Source organism: Musa acuminata, chromosome BXJ2-9 (assembly GCF_036884655.1).
Source record: "Musa acuminata AAA Group cultivar baxijiao chromosome BXJ2-9, Cavendish_Baxijiao_AAA, whole genome shotgun sequence".
Lineage (NCBI taxonomy): Eukaryota > Viridiplantae > Streptophyta > Magnoliopsida > Zingiberales > Musaceae > Musa > Musa acuminata.
Genome location: NC_088346.1, coordinates 16,124,162 through 16,138,848, shown reverse-complemented (window position 1 = coordinate 16,138,848; position 14,687 = coordinate 16,124,162). Strand labels below are relative to the sequence as shown.

The 14,687-nt window shown below is 39.5% G+C and overlaps 2 protein-coding genes across 3 annotated transcripts; one reads left to right on the top strand and one right to left on the bottom strand.

The window, feature by feature from the left end:
• The first annotated feature begins 732 nt into the window (after positions 1–732).
• Positions 733–9,760, top strand: LOC135623268 (probable cellulose synthase A catalytic subunit 8 [UDP-forming]). 2 transcript variants are annotated; one of them, XM_065126038.1, is made up of 15 exons: positions 733–963; positions 1,119–1,258; positions 1,418–1,610; positions 1,707–1,927; positions 2,011–2,101; positions 2,213–2,390; positions 3,908–4,174; positions 4,287–4,632; positions 4,715–4,852; positions 5,078–5,203; positions 5,325–5,537; positions 5,911–6,175; positions 7,034–7,236; positions 8,375–8,725; positions 9,047–9,760. In XM_065126038.1, exons 2-15 carry the CDS (start codon positions 1,235–1,237, stop codon positions 9,629–9,631), a joined length of 3,201 nt encoding a protein of 1,066 aa, XP_064982110.1. In that variant the 5' UTR covers positions 733–963; positions 1,119–1,234; the 3' UTR covers positions 9,632–9,760. The 2 variants fall into 2 exon arrangements, with proteins under 2 accessions (XP_064982110.1, XP_064982111.1); XM_065126039.1 differs by having other exon boundaries at positions 1,116–1,258.
• Positions 9,761–10,969: 1,209 nt separating this feature from the next.
• Positions 10,970–13,953, bottom strand: LOC135623267 (small ribosomal subunit protein uS5y/uS5u/uS5v-like). Its single transcript, XM_065126037.1, has 2 exons — positions 13,219–13,953; positions 10,970–11,294 (listed from the first exon to the last, which is right to left on the bottom strand). Exons 1-2 carry the CDS (start codon positions 13,882–13,884, stop codon positions 11,139–11,141), a joined length of 822 nt encoding a protein of 273 aa, XP_064982109.1. The 5' UTR covers positions 13,885–13,953; the 3' UTR covers positions 10,970–11,138.
• Between the last annotated feature and the right edge of the window lie 734 nt (positions 13,954–14,687).

Genomic DNA, 14,687 nt, shown 5'->3' with positions numbered 1-14,687 from the left:
GGTTTTAATCACGAACCACTTAAAATTTTTATGATTTATTCATATCTAAAATAATTCATAAATTTAAAAAAATCATAATATATAAGTTTTTTCTATCAAATTTGATAAATTTAAAAAAATTATAATATATAAGTTCTTTCTATCAAATTTGAATTAGCAGACGTTAGAATTTATTTACTTAACATATTTTTTTATAATAAATTATTAATATAATAATATATATAATTTAAATTAAAAAAATTAAGATCATTAATGTTGAAAGGAGACATCGTCTTACAACAGACCACCCATAGTAGTACCGAGTTGTTCTGACTTGGCGTGCTGAGAGAGAGCAATCAATCAAACCTCTCTCCTCTTGTCATTTGCCACCGTGTCGCCTCTTCGTGACACATGACGCAAATGAGATTAATCAAACGCGCTGCTCCTCACATTCGCTGCACACGAGTAACTGAATCTTTATTGGCTATCTCAGGGGCCCTATTAGTGGGTCCCTGGTATGAAGATTAGGGTATCCTTTGGTGTGCGTTTGAACGGGTTGAGGAGGTGTTGCTCGAAGCTTGCACCAGTCTGTTGTGGGATAATCTCCGAGAGGTCTTTCTATGTAAACATTCAACTCCGGCATCGATGCCGTCCATCCTTCTATCAACGGTGGATTCTGCGCAAACTTGGACATCGGCTTCCATCGTGTTTGGGGAGGATACCAATGCGTCTTGAGATCCTCGTCTGCTGTCTTCTCCGCCTCAGTCCATGAGAAGCTGGTGGAGTGAAAGAGGCGTCCGTCTCCTATTAAGCATATGGCAATCGGATCCCGTTGTTCGAGCGTCGCTATCGTTTCCCCCGCTGCCTCTTCCCGTTAATTGCATATTGAGATTGAGATTCTACCCCTCACTCCCCTGGTCTTTCGTGTCGGCAGCGGGAGAGGAGACCCTTTTGGTGGCTCTCGGGAGCAATCCATTGTCAGAGGTGAGGTCCTTCTTTGTTGTTCATGAAGAAATTCGAGTTTTTGATGCCAATGACTCGTTCTAGATGTAGATCTGTTCATTTATGGATGGTGCGCGGTAATGATTCAGTAGATCCAATGCTTTAATGTTCGTCTTGATTGCATGTGGTTTTAGCAGGGGCAAGTTGTCATATCTGATTCCATATGGTGCGTTAAGCCTGAGATCTGCTAAGATTTGAGCTATTTGTTCTCCGGATGTGATCGAAATTAGCTCTGTTGGCTGAGAAACTTGCCATGGAAGTCGACGGAGAGAAAGGGGTATGTTTGTGCACCTGAAAAGTAGTTTTCATTCATTGCTTTTAGCTGAAACGTAGCTTATTGCTGGAAAAAGTTTCCATCTTGAGATTCAAATCATCTTCTTCCTTGCAAACCATGGTTGAGACCGTGTTAAATGTGGTTAATTTTGACCGGACGTAGAAACCTGGGAAGCACTCCGGCGGTCAGGTGTGCCAGATCTGTGGCGATGGTGTCGGCACGACGGTGGACGGTGATATGTTTGTCGCCTGTGACGTTTGTGGGTTTCCCGTCTGCAGGCCGTGCTATGAGTACGAGAGGAAGGATGGGAACCAGTCTTGTCCCCAGTGCAAGACCAAGTACAAGAGACACAGAGGTTTTAGCTTCGGACCTGAGATGGTCTTTCAAGCTTTTAGACAGAAGAGCCGATTCAGGATCTTAGTTGGTTCTTTTGTGTTATTATGATGTGCAGGAAGCCCACCTGTTCGTGGAGAGGAAGGGGATGATGGAGATGCTGATGACGTGAGTGACTTCAATTATCCAACTGGTAATCAGGATCAGAAACCAAAGATTACTGAGCGCATGCTGGGTTGGCACATGAGCCACGAACAAGGGGAAGACATTGGTCCTCCAAAATATGACAGAGGGGAGATTCCTCGGAATCACATCCCCTTACTCACTCATAGCCAGGGGGTATGTGATTTTATTTTAATTCTCTCATGAACATCAGTGTTTCTGTTCCACGGGGTGAAATTCTTTTTATCAACTTGTTGCAGCTCTCAGGGGAACTGCCTATGACATCGCCTGATCATATGATGTCCCCAGGAGGAGGTGGAAAGCGTGTGCATCCACTGCCTTTCCGGTCACGTATGTGACTTATCCTTGGTTTTATTGTTGTTATTTTGAGGTCAATATTTGTTTATACCTTGCTGTTGCTGATTCAGGTGTTTAAATTGTTGTCTTTTCTTTGTCGATCAGCTAACACATCCAGAGAATTTGGCAATGTTGCCTGGAAAGAGAGAGTTGATGGATGGAAGATGAAGCAGGAGAAAAATGTAGCACCAATGACTAATGGTACTAGTCATGCCCCTTCTGAAGGAAGGGGAGGTGGTGATATTGATGCAACAACTGATTATAATATGGATGATGCTTTACTGTGAGTTCTTCCCTCTGTTAAGTTTTTTTCCCTTGTGCTGCATATGAGTTTCATCTTCCTCGTTTTGAATGTTGGTGTTGAATTGTTTGGTAGCAAATTGATGCCTTTTCAATTTTTTTGCTTGATTTCTTGATACGAAGCAGCAGAAATGGTCTCCAGATCAGAAATATAATGGAATGAGGATCTGTGTTGCTTTCTAAGTGCAATTTATATACTATGAAAATATCAATTGCAGTTCCTTTTTCTTATTGATTAATGGATAATTCATTAGAACTGATGTGTTAGCATCAATGTCTGTGTCAAGGCATATAGATTCATCCTAAGTACTACAATCTCCAGTCACTTCACTGATTAATTTTCCTGTCTCCCCAAATGACATTACGGAGTAATTAGCTTGTTTAAGTTAGTTGTATTCCAAGAAACCTTCATCCAGGTTATCTGCATGCTCCATGCAAAATAGTGGAATTCTTTAGTAATTTAGTTATCTCAAATTCACAATCAAAACACACTTCTAGCTTTAACCTCTTGCAGAACTGCTTTTCAGCAGAGAAGAATATGCTATTGCCTTGGTTTCCTAGAAACTATGATCTCAGTTGGTTTCAACATCATTCATTTTAGACTTGTACGAATATTTTGACCTTAATACTCTCGTGAGTATGATTATAACCAGATTCAAGGTGAGACATTGATCTTCTGTCTTCTTTGTTTTTCTATATCTAGTTCAATTTTAATAATCTTAAAAGGGCATCTTTTTTATGTCTAGCTCACTGTGTCTCCCTTTTCTGACATTTTTTTATATTTTTTTAAATCAACCACTTGTAGCATCAGAAGTTGGAAATGAGTCCAAATGGCTTTTAGTAAAGAAACAGCCCTTGGTTTTTTTTTTTATCAAGTTAAACTATTTATTTCTTTTCAATTATGCAAAGGTTGAGAATATACTTTTAAGTTTGGTCATTAATAAAAGTGCTAGAGACTCTTTTGCTTGCCATGGTTTAAATGTAGCCCTTACCATGGTTTCAGAACTGGCGGTTCCGGTTCCCCAACACCAGGAATCGAAACTGAATTGGCAAGTTCTGATTTTGAAATCAGAATGGAACCGATGGTTTTAGTTCCAGTTTGAATCACCAATGTTTTATTATTTTTAATTAAAAATTTAAAACATAAAAGAAATTCATAAATTTATTTCTAAATAATAAAAAATAACTTAAAATTACGGAATTGACGGTTCAAACTGGAATCAGAATTGCTAGTTTCAAAATCGACGGTTCTAGTTTTCCAAACCTAGGAACCGGAACCAAACTGTTGGGTGTTGGTTCTGGTTCGGTTTGGAACCAACGAACCGCCTGTCCAATTCGGTTCCGGTTTTGGACCAATTCGGTTCCAGTTCAAGCCAAACTGTGGTCTGGCCTATTTAAATGTATAACCATTTAACAATGTTCATATCTTTCTTAGGCCTCCGAAAATATACCTGACCGTGTCTTATTTAAATGAAAAGTAACATTGTTTTTCTGATGCAGGAATGATGAAGCCCGTCAGCCTCTTTCTAGGAAAGTACCTATTTCATCTTCCAGGATAAACCCATACAGGATGGTCATTGTATTACGACTTGTGATCCTATGTATTTTTCTCCACTATCGTATCACCAATCCTGTTCACAATGCGTATGCCTTATGGTTGTTGTCTGTAATATGTGAGATATGGTTTGCTATATCATGGATTTTGGATCAGTTTCCCAAATGGTTTCCTGTGAATCGTGAAACTTATCTTGACAGACTGGCAATAAGGTAATTCTTCATGGTTTCCGAATTTTCCTGTCAAGTGTTCTTGTCCTTAGTTAACTACTGTAGTCTTAAGTAGCCAGATCAATTATTGACTATGTTCCACTTAAAACAACAGATACGATAGAGAAGGTGAACCATCTGAGCTGGCTGCTGTTGACATTTTCGTTAGTACTGTTGATCCTTTGAAAGAGCCTCCTCTTGTCACAGCCAACACCGTGTTATCAATTCTTGCTGTTGATTACCCTGTCGACAAGGTTTCTTGCTATGTCTCTGACGATGGTGCTGCTATGCTGACATTTGAAGCACTATCTGAAACATCAGAGTTTGCTAGAAAATGGGTTCCTTTCTGCAAAAAATACAGTATCGAGCCCCGAGCTCCTGAATGGTACTTCTCACAGAAGATTGATTACCTCAAGGATAAGGTTCAACCTACATTTGTGAAAGATCGCAGGGCAATGAAGGTGTCTAGTTTTTCCTAATTTTAAAATTGACTACACTGGTATCCTTTTGTGTGTTCTCTAAACATCAATATTTTCATTCCAGAGAGAATATGAAGAATTTAAAATTTGCATTAATGGCCTTGTTGCAAAGGCACAGAAAGTTCCAGATGAGGGATGGATCATGCAAGATGGCACACCGTGGCCTGGGAATAACACCAGAGATCATCCTGGAATGATCCAGGTTGGTGGATTTCTGTTATGAAGAAACATCTAAAGAATGCTTATTAATGCTTTTGGCATGTTGAAGCACATTTTCTCATCAAGTATGCTTATCAATCTTATATACTTCATGACATGTTCATTGTTATTTCTTAACATTTACTGAAAATGGTGATTGCTAGTGCAACATGTTCCGTTAAAAGAATATTGTTTTCTCAGAATCATCTTCTGTCATTTAATTTATCAGGTTTTCTTGGGTCATAGTGGAGGGCTTGATACTGAGGGTAATGAACTGCCACGATTAGTTTATGTATCTCGTGAGAAACGTCCAGGTTTCCAACATCACAAGAAGGCTGGTGCTATGAATGCTCTTGTGAGTACCTCAATGCATGATTTGGCATATATATGTGAATTTGGCATGTCTTTATACTCGGTAAATCATAGTTCAGTTAGATAAGAATGTTTATTGCTAATCTGTATAAGCTCCTGAGTAGGTACGTGTGTCAGCAGTCCTTACCAATGGGCCCTTCATGTTGAATCTTGATTGTGATCACTACATAAACAACAGCAAGGCTTTGAGGGAGGCAATGTGCTTTCTTATGGATCCAAATCTTGGAAGGCAAATTTGTTATGTGCAGTTTCCGCAGAGGTTTGATGGTATTGATAGGAATGATCGATATGCCAACCGTAACACAGTGTTTTTCGATGTAAGTGCAGATATATTTCCGAGCTTTTATAATTTTTTACAGCCCTAGGTTGGATGATTGTGGATAAGCCTTGGCATCGACTAGGCAATTTAGTCTTTTGAATCAATGGTTTTTTTGTAAATCCAACCAAAAATTTGACATAACACAATGATGACATACATCATTATGGCCTAGCTGTACAAAATGCCACCTAACATGTTGCTTGATGGATTACATTGTATATATGGTTTCTATTGTTAGCTCCATAGCCTATTCTTCTAACCGAAGATGTCTAAAGAAACAATCATGCGAACATACATACAGAAAATAATGGCATTAGAATCATCTTCTGCATGTTCTGACCGATTCCTGTTTTCTATGCTTTTCACTATAGATCAACTTAAGAGGCCTAGATGGTATCCAAGGTCCCGTTTATGTGGGTACAGGATGTGTTTTCAACCGAACTGCACTGTATGGTTATGAACCTCCAATCAAGAACAAGCAAAAAAAGAAGGGCTTCTTCTCTCTCTGGTCCGGTGGCTCACATAAAAAGAACTCTAAATCAAGCAAGAAAAGTTCAGAAAAGAAAAAGTCAAGCAAGCATGTGGATAACACTGTCCCAATATTTAATTTAGAAGATATAGAAGAGGGCGTTGAAGGTAATTTGCTTTATTTTGCTGTTTTAACAAAAAATGTGGAACTTAATTGTAGCATCATTCAATATCTGAAAATTTCAGATCTTGAAGTGCTTGTTTTTAGCAATTGCATTTTAGCCTTTCAGTTTAAACTCAGAATCATGACATTCGCTTATAAGAAGAAAAAAGGAAAGCCATCTTTAGGTTTTTCCATGCTAAATAGCAGCATATTGACAAACAATTCTTATATATAATTTTTATAGTTTCCTTCTTGTCCCTTTTCAAATAACACCATCATACATTAGTGACAAGATGTCCCGCACTGGAGCACTGACCATCATGGTTAGTGTAAGTTTGTTGTGAGAATTCATGCCAGGAATACACCAATATGTATCATATGCATGGAAAACTTTTATTATTAATTTTTCATAAGAATTTAAATATCTGCACAAAATTTTTGACAGTTCCACATTTTATTCATGAATGTTCACTAGTGAACGCATTGATGTATACTAGTAGGGTGCACCAAACAAAAAGGACAGTGAAATGAGTTGTTACATGAGATCTCAATGCTCAACTACTGATCTCTTAACATAGCAAAATTGCAGACAACTATCCATGTAGCCACTCCCAAACAATTAGATCCGTGTGGCTTGTTATTATATAATTTGTATTATTAGATCTCGGCACCCATACTTCAAATAAGTCATCTATCTGTTGACACTTGATGCATTTTTTTTAATAGTCTGAAGAGAATTGCATCATTCTGGTGCTTACCGTACGTAGTAACCTTAATTTAATGTAACAAAATACATCATACTCGAGATATTCTTTATCTGCTAAAGCTTACACTTATTAATTTGCTTTTTGGGTAAAAACTAGGTGCTGGATTTGATGATGAGAAGTCATTGCTCATGTCACAAATGAGCCTGGAGAAAAGGTTTGGCCAATCAGCTGTCTTTGTTGCCTCAACATTAATGGAAAATGGTGGTGTTCCTCAATCTGCAACTCCTGAGTCTCTTTTGAAAGAAGCCATCCATGTCATCAGCTGTGGCTATGAGGACAAGACAGAGTGGGGAAGTGAGGTATGCAAATGGGCACATGATCCACTCTTCCTCATTCATGCTTATTCCCTTTTCAGATATTATTGTGTCTCACTTTCTTCTGAATACCAAAGCTTATATGTGTTAGTCAAATATAGCATCCATAGTTGGATTGAAAGTAACCTCCACCTCTATTTAAAATTTAAAATAAACCTTTAGAAAACCAGAGTTTTGGAAAAATAAACTTCAATATCGTTTCCGGTGATTCAAATGAACAATTTCACTAGGCATTACCAGGATAACTAGGACTTGGCAACATCAAATATGCAGCACTTTGGAGTATCACTACAAATAGAATTAATAAAAACAATGGGTGTTGCATGTCCCATGAATTGAAAATAATTCTTAACAGGGTTTGCCTTATCGGTGTACCGATCAATTATCAGTATGGCACGTATCAAAGTGTACTAACACATGATACATGGGAGTATACCAATATACCGTCAGTACTAGTCCCCTGTCGAACCGGTACATATCGCTCATATCGAGTGGTATGCTATGATATGGCGAACCTTGATTTTTAACACCTTAACAGGTAGCTTGAGATAGATGCACCATTTTCTGAGACTACTACCAATAGTGTACTGGAGTTACCCTGAGCACAGTCCATAGCAAGATCTTAAAATAGACAAACAATTAGATCTGTGCAACAAACATAAAATTCCAAACTTCTGATATAATCAGATTAGTTGATTAGGATTCACCATCACTAAACACCCAATTTTCATCTGTCATTTCTGTGTTATAGTGCACCCTTATTTGTTAGAACATCAAAATCTGTGCTTATCCTGCTTACTCATCTCTGCTTTCCTTGCTTTCTTATGCTCACTTCTGCATTCAATTGTTGCTGAGGTTTGCTGGAAGAAATTGTTGACATAAGATAAATTTAATTGTCAATAATGGATGGCAAAAGGATAAAATATTTGGATAGAAGCATTAGGATATCCTTTATGTCTGAACTTTTAGTAGAGTGGCTTAAGAATGCTAAAATTACTGTAAGGCTCTAAAGATGGCATACGCTTTCTGCAGTACTTGAAAAATTTATGAGCTAAGAAGTTACTTTCATGTCCTTGTGTGAAGATGCTGGAAGTTTGATAAAAACTGTTATTTGTTGATACAGATAGGGTGGATTTATGGTTCTGTGACAGAAGATATTCTCACCGGATTCAAGATGCATGCCCGTGGTTGGAAATCAATCTACTGCATGCCTAAGCGTCCAGCATTCAAAGGGTCTGCTCCTATCAATCTTTCAGATCGTCTGAACCAAGTGCTTCGATGGGCCTTGGGATCTGTTGAGATTCTCTTTAGCCGTCACTGCCCAATATGGTATGGTTATGGAGGACGATTGAAGTTCTTGGAAAGATTTGCATACATCAACACCACCATTTACCCGCTCACTTCACTTCCCCTCCTGTTATACTGCACACTGCCGGCCATCTGTTTACTTACAGGAAAATTCATTATTCCCCAGGTACGAACATTACCTTGTTAGGTTCTTTGCTGATTTTAGATATCAATAGGTCCATGACTTTTTATGCATGATTTCCCTTGCCTTAGGTGACAAAGCCTTGAGCCATCTTCAAGGCTGCTAATAATGTTTGAGCAAGATCTATCACTTAAGAAGTTAAGAGTACATTTTATGAACATGTTCTGTGATTTTCATCTGGTGGAATAATAATTTTTGTTTTAGGCACAGAACTTATCACTTGATCTGATTCTTCAAAGCTGAAACCATTATAGCCAGATGATAATTCACTCTGTCGTGGACTAACCAACTTTAATCAATTTGCAGATTAGCAACATTGCAAGTATCTGGTTCATCTCTCTCTTCCTTTCCATTTTCGCTACTGGCATTCTGGAAATGAGGTGGAGTGGTGTTGGGATTGATGAATGGTGGAGGAATGAACAATTTTGGGTCATCGGTGGCGTCTCATCCCATCTCTTTGCAGTTTTCCAAGGTCTACTGAAAGTTCTTGCTGGTATTGACACAAACTTCACTGTTACTTCCAAAGCGTCTGATGAAGACGGTGACTTTGCCGAGCTCTACATGTTCAAGTGGACTACTCTTTTGATACCACCAACCACACTTCTCATTGTAAATCTGGTTGGTGTGGTTGCTGGAATCTCCTATGCCATTAACAGTGGATACCAGTCATGGGGTCCGCTGTTTGGGAAGCTCTTCTTTGCTTTCTGGGTGATTGTTCACCTGTACCCCTTCCTCAAGGGTCTGATGGGGAGACAGAACCGTACGCCTACAATTGTCGTGGTGTGGTCCATTCTACTTGCTTCAATCTTTTCCTTGTTATGGGTCCGAGTTGATCCTTTCACTACTAGAGTAACCGGACCAGACGTACAGCAATGTGGTATCAATTGCTAGAATATGGAACTGTTTGCTTCTCATGTCTGAAGAGTGGTATCCCTGTACAAGTTTTATATATATCATATGTATGAAGATGTATCTCTTGTATGTCCTATTAAATTATCATTTAAATTATTCTTTATTTTACTTGCTTTGTTTTGTGAGTAGTTGTTGCTGCTGTTCCGAGACTTGATTGGACTTTGCATCAATATAAAAATTCAATTGTTTGCGTGATGAAGCATAATATATGAGATAAATGAAACGCCTATTGTAGGTATCGGTAGATCGCCCCTCGGTGTATGGATGTTTTCTTTTGTTTTGTTTTTTAAATTTTTTAAAATTTTTTTAAAAAAATTTCTATTCCCTGGTTTGTGGAAATAGCCTTGTACTTGTTATTACATGATGAGAGAGCTTACTGGAGTTTGAAATCATGGCTCTATGAATGGTGCATTTTATCAAATCGACCATTGGTATGATGGATGCAGGGAGTTGTTCCTGTGGAACGGTGGGGTGGGGTGCGGTTCTCTGCTAACAAGGTTAGGTTCCTCCTACTTGCAATACATCCTAATCGAATCATCAAGTATCAAGTGCCTCCTTGCAATGCCATCCTAATTGAATGTAGTGTATATTATTACATAAGTAAATGCATTTCATATTTGAATATATGTACGACCATTATGGACATCGCATCATTTAATATAATAATATATTTTTATTTAAAATAAAAATAAAAATAAATAAAATAATAGATGAAGTGTGATGGGGGCTGCTCCCTTCTTTCTTTCGGTTTTTGTTTTGTTGGGTAAAGTGTTGTCGTTTCTCCATCGTAATGGTGCATCATATCAGATTGGTCAACATTGCATCATGCTACAACCCTATCTTAATTTCAGGTGCTTATTTGGTGTCGATGATTGTTACCGAAAGGTGGTTTCTTCTGAAATAAATCCTACGAGAAAATGTTCACTAGCATGGGTGGAAGAGAGAGAGAGAGAGAGAGAGAGAGAGAGAGAATTCTATCTACAAGAAAATAAAATAGGACATGAGGATATTGGACTGATTGATTACTCTCGCTCCTTGCGGTCGAAAGAAAATAGGACAAGAACAATCTTTAGCGCTCAACTTGCATTATACGTGCACAAGAGTAAGATAGTCTGCCCTTTTGGAGGCGACAAGAAATTTATCTACTTCGATATAATTTTCTCAATCTAACGGCCAGAAGAAACATTGCAAGAAACTGTTAAAATACTTGATTCGTAACTCTAACTAAGAGTTTTGTTTACGGTTGGGCTATCAAGATCAAGGGTGGTAACCCAACTCTACAATCAATGATAGATTAGGTCTATCATACTTCCAAAATATAATAATAGCTCGGAATGTGAAATAAATAAATACTAAAAGTAACATAAAATTGTCACACCAAGCAAAAGAGAAGTAAATTAATACACTTAAGTAAATTAACTCGTTACCTTGTCAAAAAATAAAGCCAAAGCAAACTGAAAGAAGGCATGCATCATCATCCTAAGCTTCATTCAACCCTCTCGGTGTTCTCCAGAATTATTGCCTTGGTTGGCTTTGCAAGCAAGTCTGTGTACTCCTGGAAGGGAGATTTGCTGAAACGAGTCTCCATCCAGAAATCCGGTGTCAGGAAGCCATATGTCTTCATGAGACACTCAAATGTAGCCTGCACAGACCAAGGCATCAACTTGCTTATGTAACTTGCGCATTGTGTAAAAACACAAAATATTGGCATATACCAGTAAATTTATTCCACAAACACTTGTGAATTTACAAAACATCATAATCATAGCAGACCTCAGGAGGTTCATATAAGCCAATAACCAAAAGGTAAAAACAAAAAAATAATCAATCATAAATTGTTTCAAGGGGCCAATAATTTCTTGGAAAGTAATATGACGACATCAGTATGTCAAAAGAGGATCAAAATCAGATTGAGTGAACTAAAATGAGAATTGGCATTTCAACCAGAAAAAAATATAACAATCCTTTTAAACCTTCTAGTTTCTTCTTCTTCTTTTTTTCTTCTCTCCTTAGTTTCAGCAACAAATCAACAATGTTAGGTGGTCATGTTGGTACAAATATTAAACTTCTTTTCAAAGCCAGGAGGACTGAAGCAATCAAACTTCATCTATGACAATAACAAATCTCTATTGTTCAAGTAGAAAGAGATTCTTTTACATGTGATTTCTTTTAGGCCAGAGGGGGATAGCATAACAAGTCTTCCCTTGCTTTTTGCTCTCTTCTCCCCTTTCCACTTATCTTCCTCCAAGCTCTCACCACCAACCATCATGGCTAAGCCTCCTAGTGCCCACCGCTCCTCTCCAATTCTTCCTCTTCTCGATTGCTGTCAATCTGCTCTTGTTGGATCAGGAACATATAACATTCTCTCCTCCACACCAATCTTTCTCGAATAGGCCATTCATGACCATGGGTTCGACTGTTTCTGCCTGCTCTCAAGCAGAGTCAACCAGCAAATTTGGATCAAAAGACTCAACAACTTTGGTGCCACACATACATAACTTTCTCCCATGCATACACTAAGCTTTAAAAGAACGACCACTCAGTCTACTGCAGAACATGTACGTCTCAAGTGATTAGGCCTTCTAAAAAGCTCGGTGCAGCCCAGACAAAGCTATAACAATATTTGTAGGTTCATATGCTGTGGATCAAGCACAAGATTTGTCATAGAATTTGGAAACAGAACTCAAACGTAAAATGCTGGGGCCAGAATTCAAAGGGCTAAAAACCAACTCAGACAGATAAAAATAGATCATCTCTGATCAACATGACAACAAAAACATGATGGTGAGAAAGAGGACTGGTTAAAGACTAACCAAGAAACCGACTGGAAGCAACCTCAAAAGAGGAGAGCTAAGCCACTCTATAGATCTATTTGGATCCACCAGAAAATGGAAATAATAAGTCAACCCAGGTTTTTACCCAATAATTCAGGCAATCCTAATAATCCCCCAAAATTCAAAGAGATCACAGCTAGGAAACAGTGGCCCCCAATCTAGACTGACACGACCAAACCAGGGTGATCAGCTGACTCCACAAACCATGTTAGAATAAATAAGCCTCATTAAAGCAATACTCAAAATCTTAACCTTGTAGCACCTTCACCAAACTGCACATTTTCTTATAGTACTTGTTTAGTCTAACCTCTGAGCTTATGTTAAATGAACTATCATCTTCGAACTCCCGAGAAAAGGACAAATCCTCAGCCGTTAAGCTGTATTCTAAAACTATTGCATTCTCCCACAAGCTATTTAAGCATTTACAACAAAAGATGTTATTCCAATAGGTGGTGTGGCTGGTAGGAGCCAAATATGGTGGAAAGAGCTAAGCAAAGCCTATTAGCTGCAATAATGTTTGTAAACAAAGCCTATTAGCCCATCACAAAGATGGGCCACAAAACACAGGCACTAATAAAAGAGCAAATAAAACGTAGAAGCATTGACATGCACGAACGCGGACAAACACATAAAAGAGGTTGATGCATTCCTAGGAATTGTTATAAGAAACCAACACAACCACAGTCCATCGCACAAAGTAAAGCAACACAATAGTGAACAAGAAACACAGACCTTGACAAAGTTTCCCAGAGTCTTGGTGGAGCCACGGGACGAGGTGAACACGTCCTCTATCCCAGCAAATTGGAGCACCTTCTTCGGCACACGGGCAGCAACGATCCCCGCCCCCCTTGGTGCGGGCACCATGCGGACAGTGACCGACCCGCACTTCCCCGTGACCTTGCAGGGCACGGTGTGGGGCTTGCCGATCTTGTTCCCCCAGTAACCTCTCCTGACGGGGATAACCGATAGCTTGGCCAGGATGATGGCGCCGCGGATTGCGGTGGCGACCTCCTTGGCGCACTTGACGCCGAGGCCCACGTGGCCATCAGTGTCGCCGACGACGACGAAGGCCTTGAAGCGGGTGCGCTGGCCGGCGCGGGTCTGCTTCTGGACAGGCATGATCTTCATGACCTCATCCTTAAGGCGGCCACCGAGGAGGGTGTCGATGATCTGGTGTTCCTTCACGGGGAGGGAGTGTAGGTAGATCTGCTCGAGGCTGGTGATCTTTCCCTCCTTGACGAGGCGACCGAGCTTGGTGACGGGCACCCACTTCTCCTCCTCCTCGCGTCGGCCGCCGCGACGCCCACGGCCTCGGTCGCCACGGCCACGGCCACGGTCACCTCGACCGCGGCCAAACCCACGCCCAAAGCCACCACGATCTCCGCCGCGCTCTGCCATGAAGATGAAAGAGTTGGAAGAGACGAGGCGGCGTCAGAGAAAGAGAGAGAGAGAAAGAGAGAGAGAGGCGCTACCGACTGAGGGAGGCTCTGCTTTTATATCGGAGACGAATGCTAACCCTAAAAGTTGATCTCACCGCAGGTGTGATTACCGATAGCAGGTTGTTCCTGTCTAACCCTTTGGTTTTGGTTCGAGTTCGAACTCGACCCGATTGGATTTGGTTCCATAATTGCTTCCGTTGATATCTGAGATGACAGAATTCGGTGACTGAAAATTATTTATAATTTATTTTTTTCACTTTTTAGAAAGCATCCTTATTTTCTCATAAATTATATGGCAGTCCTCAGCATTGCTTGTGATGCTCTTTGTTATAAATTATATAGGGGAAGACGATACATATGATCGATACATTACGTCCATCTGACTCATCAACTAACAAACAACATGGCACTAAAAGAGATGCTAGCATATATGTTGTCATGATAACAACACCTAGCAGTCACAATCTCATGATGAGCTGTTAAAACACAAACCATAGCCGATGATACGATGCACGATTTCATTGCTCATTGATCATCGAACAATTCTAGTGACGGTTCCAAGTATTTCTCATGGTCATGCCCGCAATGGTCAGCCCCAACACTATTATTAAAGAAAGGGTATGTTCTCATGTATGTTCTCAAAGGCCAATCTCTCTTTCACTTTTATTACTTTATTACTTGACCAAATCCTCCAACCCCCTGCTGAGTTACGTCGACTATTTAACAACTCTAAAATAAATCCTCAACTTCTCAAATAACTAA

Excerpts from the sequence above, each read along its gene's own strand:
- LOC135623268 (XM_065126038.1), top strand. The coding sequence starts at position 1,235 with ATGGAAGTCGACGGAGAGAAAGGG. Across the intron at positions 1,928-2,010 it reads TACTCACTCATAGCCAGGGG|CTCTCAGGGGAACTGCCTAT; the intron begins GTATGTGATTTT and ends AACTTGTTGCAG. Across the intron at positions 4,175-4,286 it reads CTTGACAGACTGGCAATAAG|ATACGATAGAGAAGGTGAAC; the intron begins GTAATTCTTCAT and ends TTAAAACAACAG.
- LOC135623267 (XM_065126037.1), bottom strand. The coding sequence starts at position 13,884 with ATGGCAGAGCGCGGCGGAGATCGTGGTGGCTTTGGGCGTGGGTTTGGC. Across the intron at positions 11,295-13,218 it reads CTCTGGGAAACTTTGTCAAG|GCTACATTTGAGTGTCTCAT; the intron begins GTCTGTGTTTCT and ends TGGTCTGTGCAG.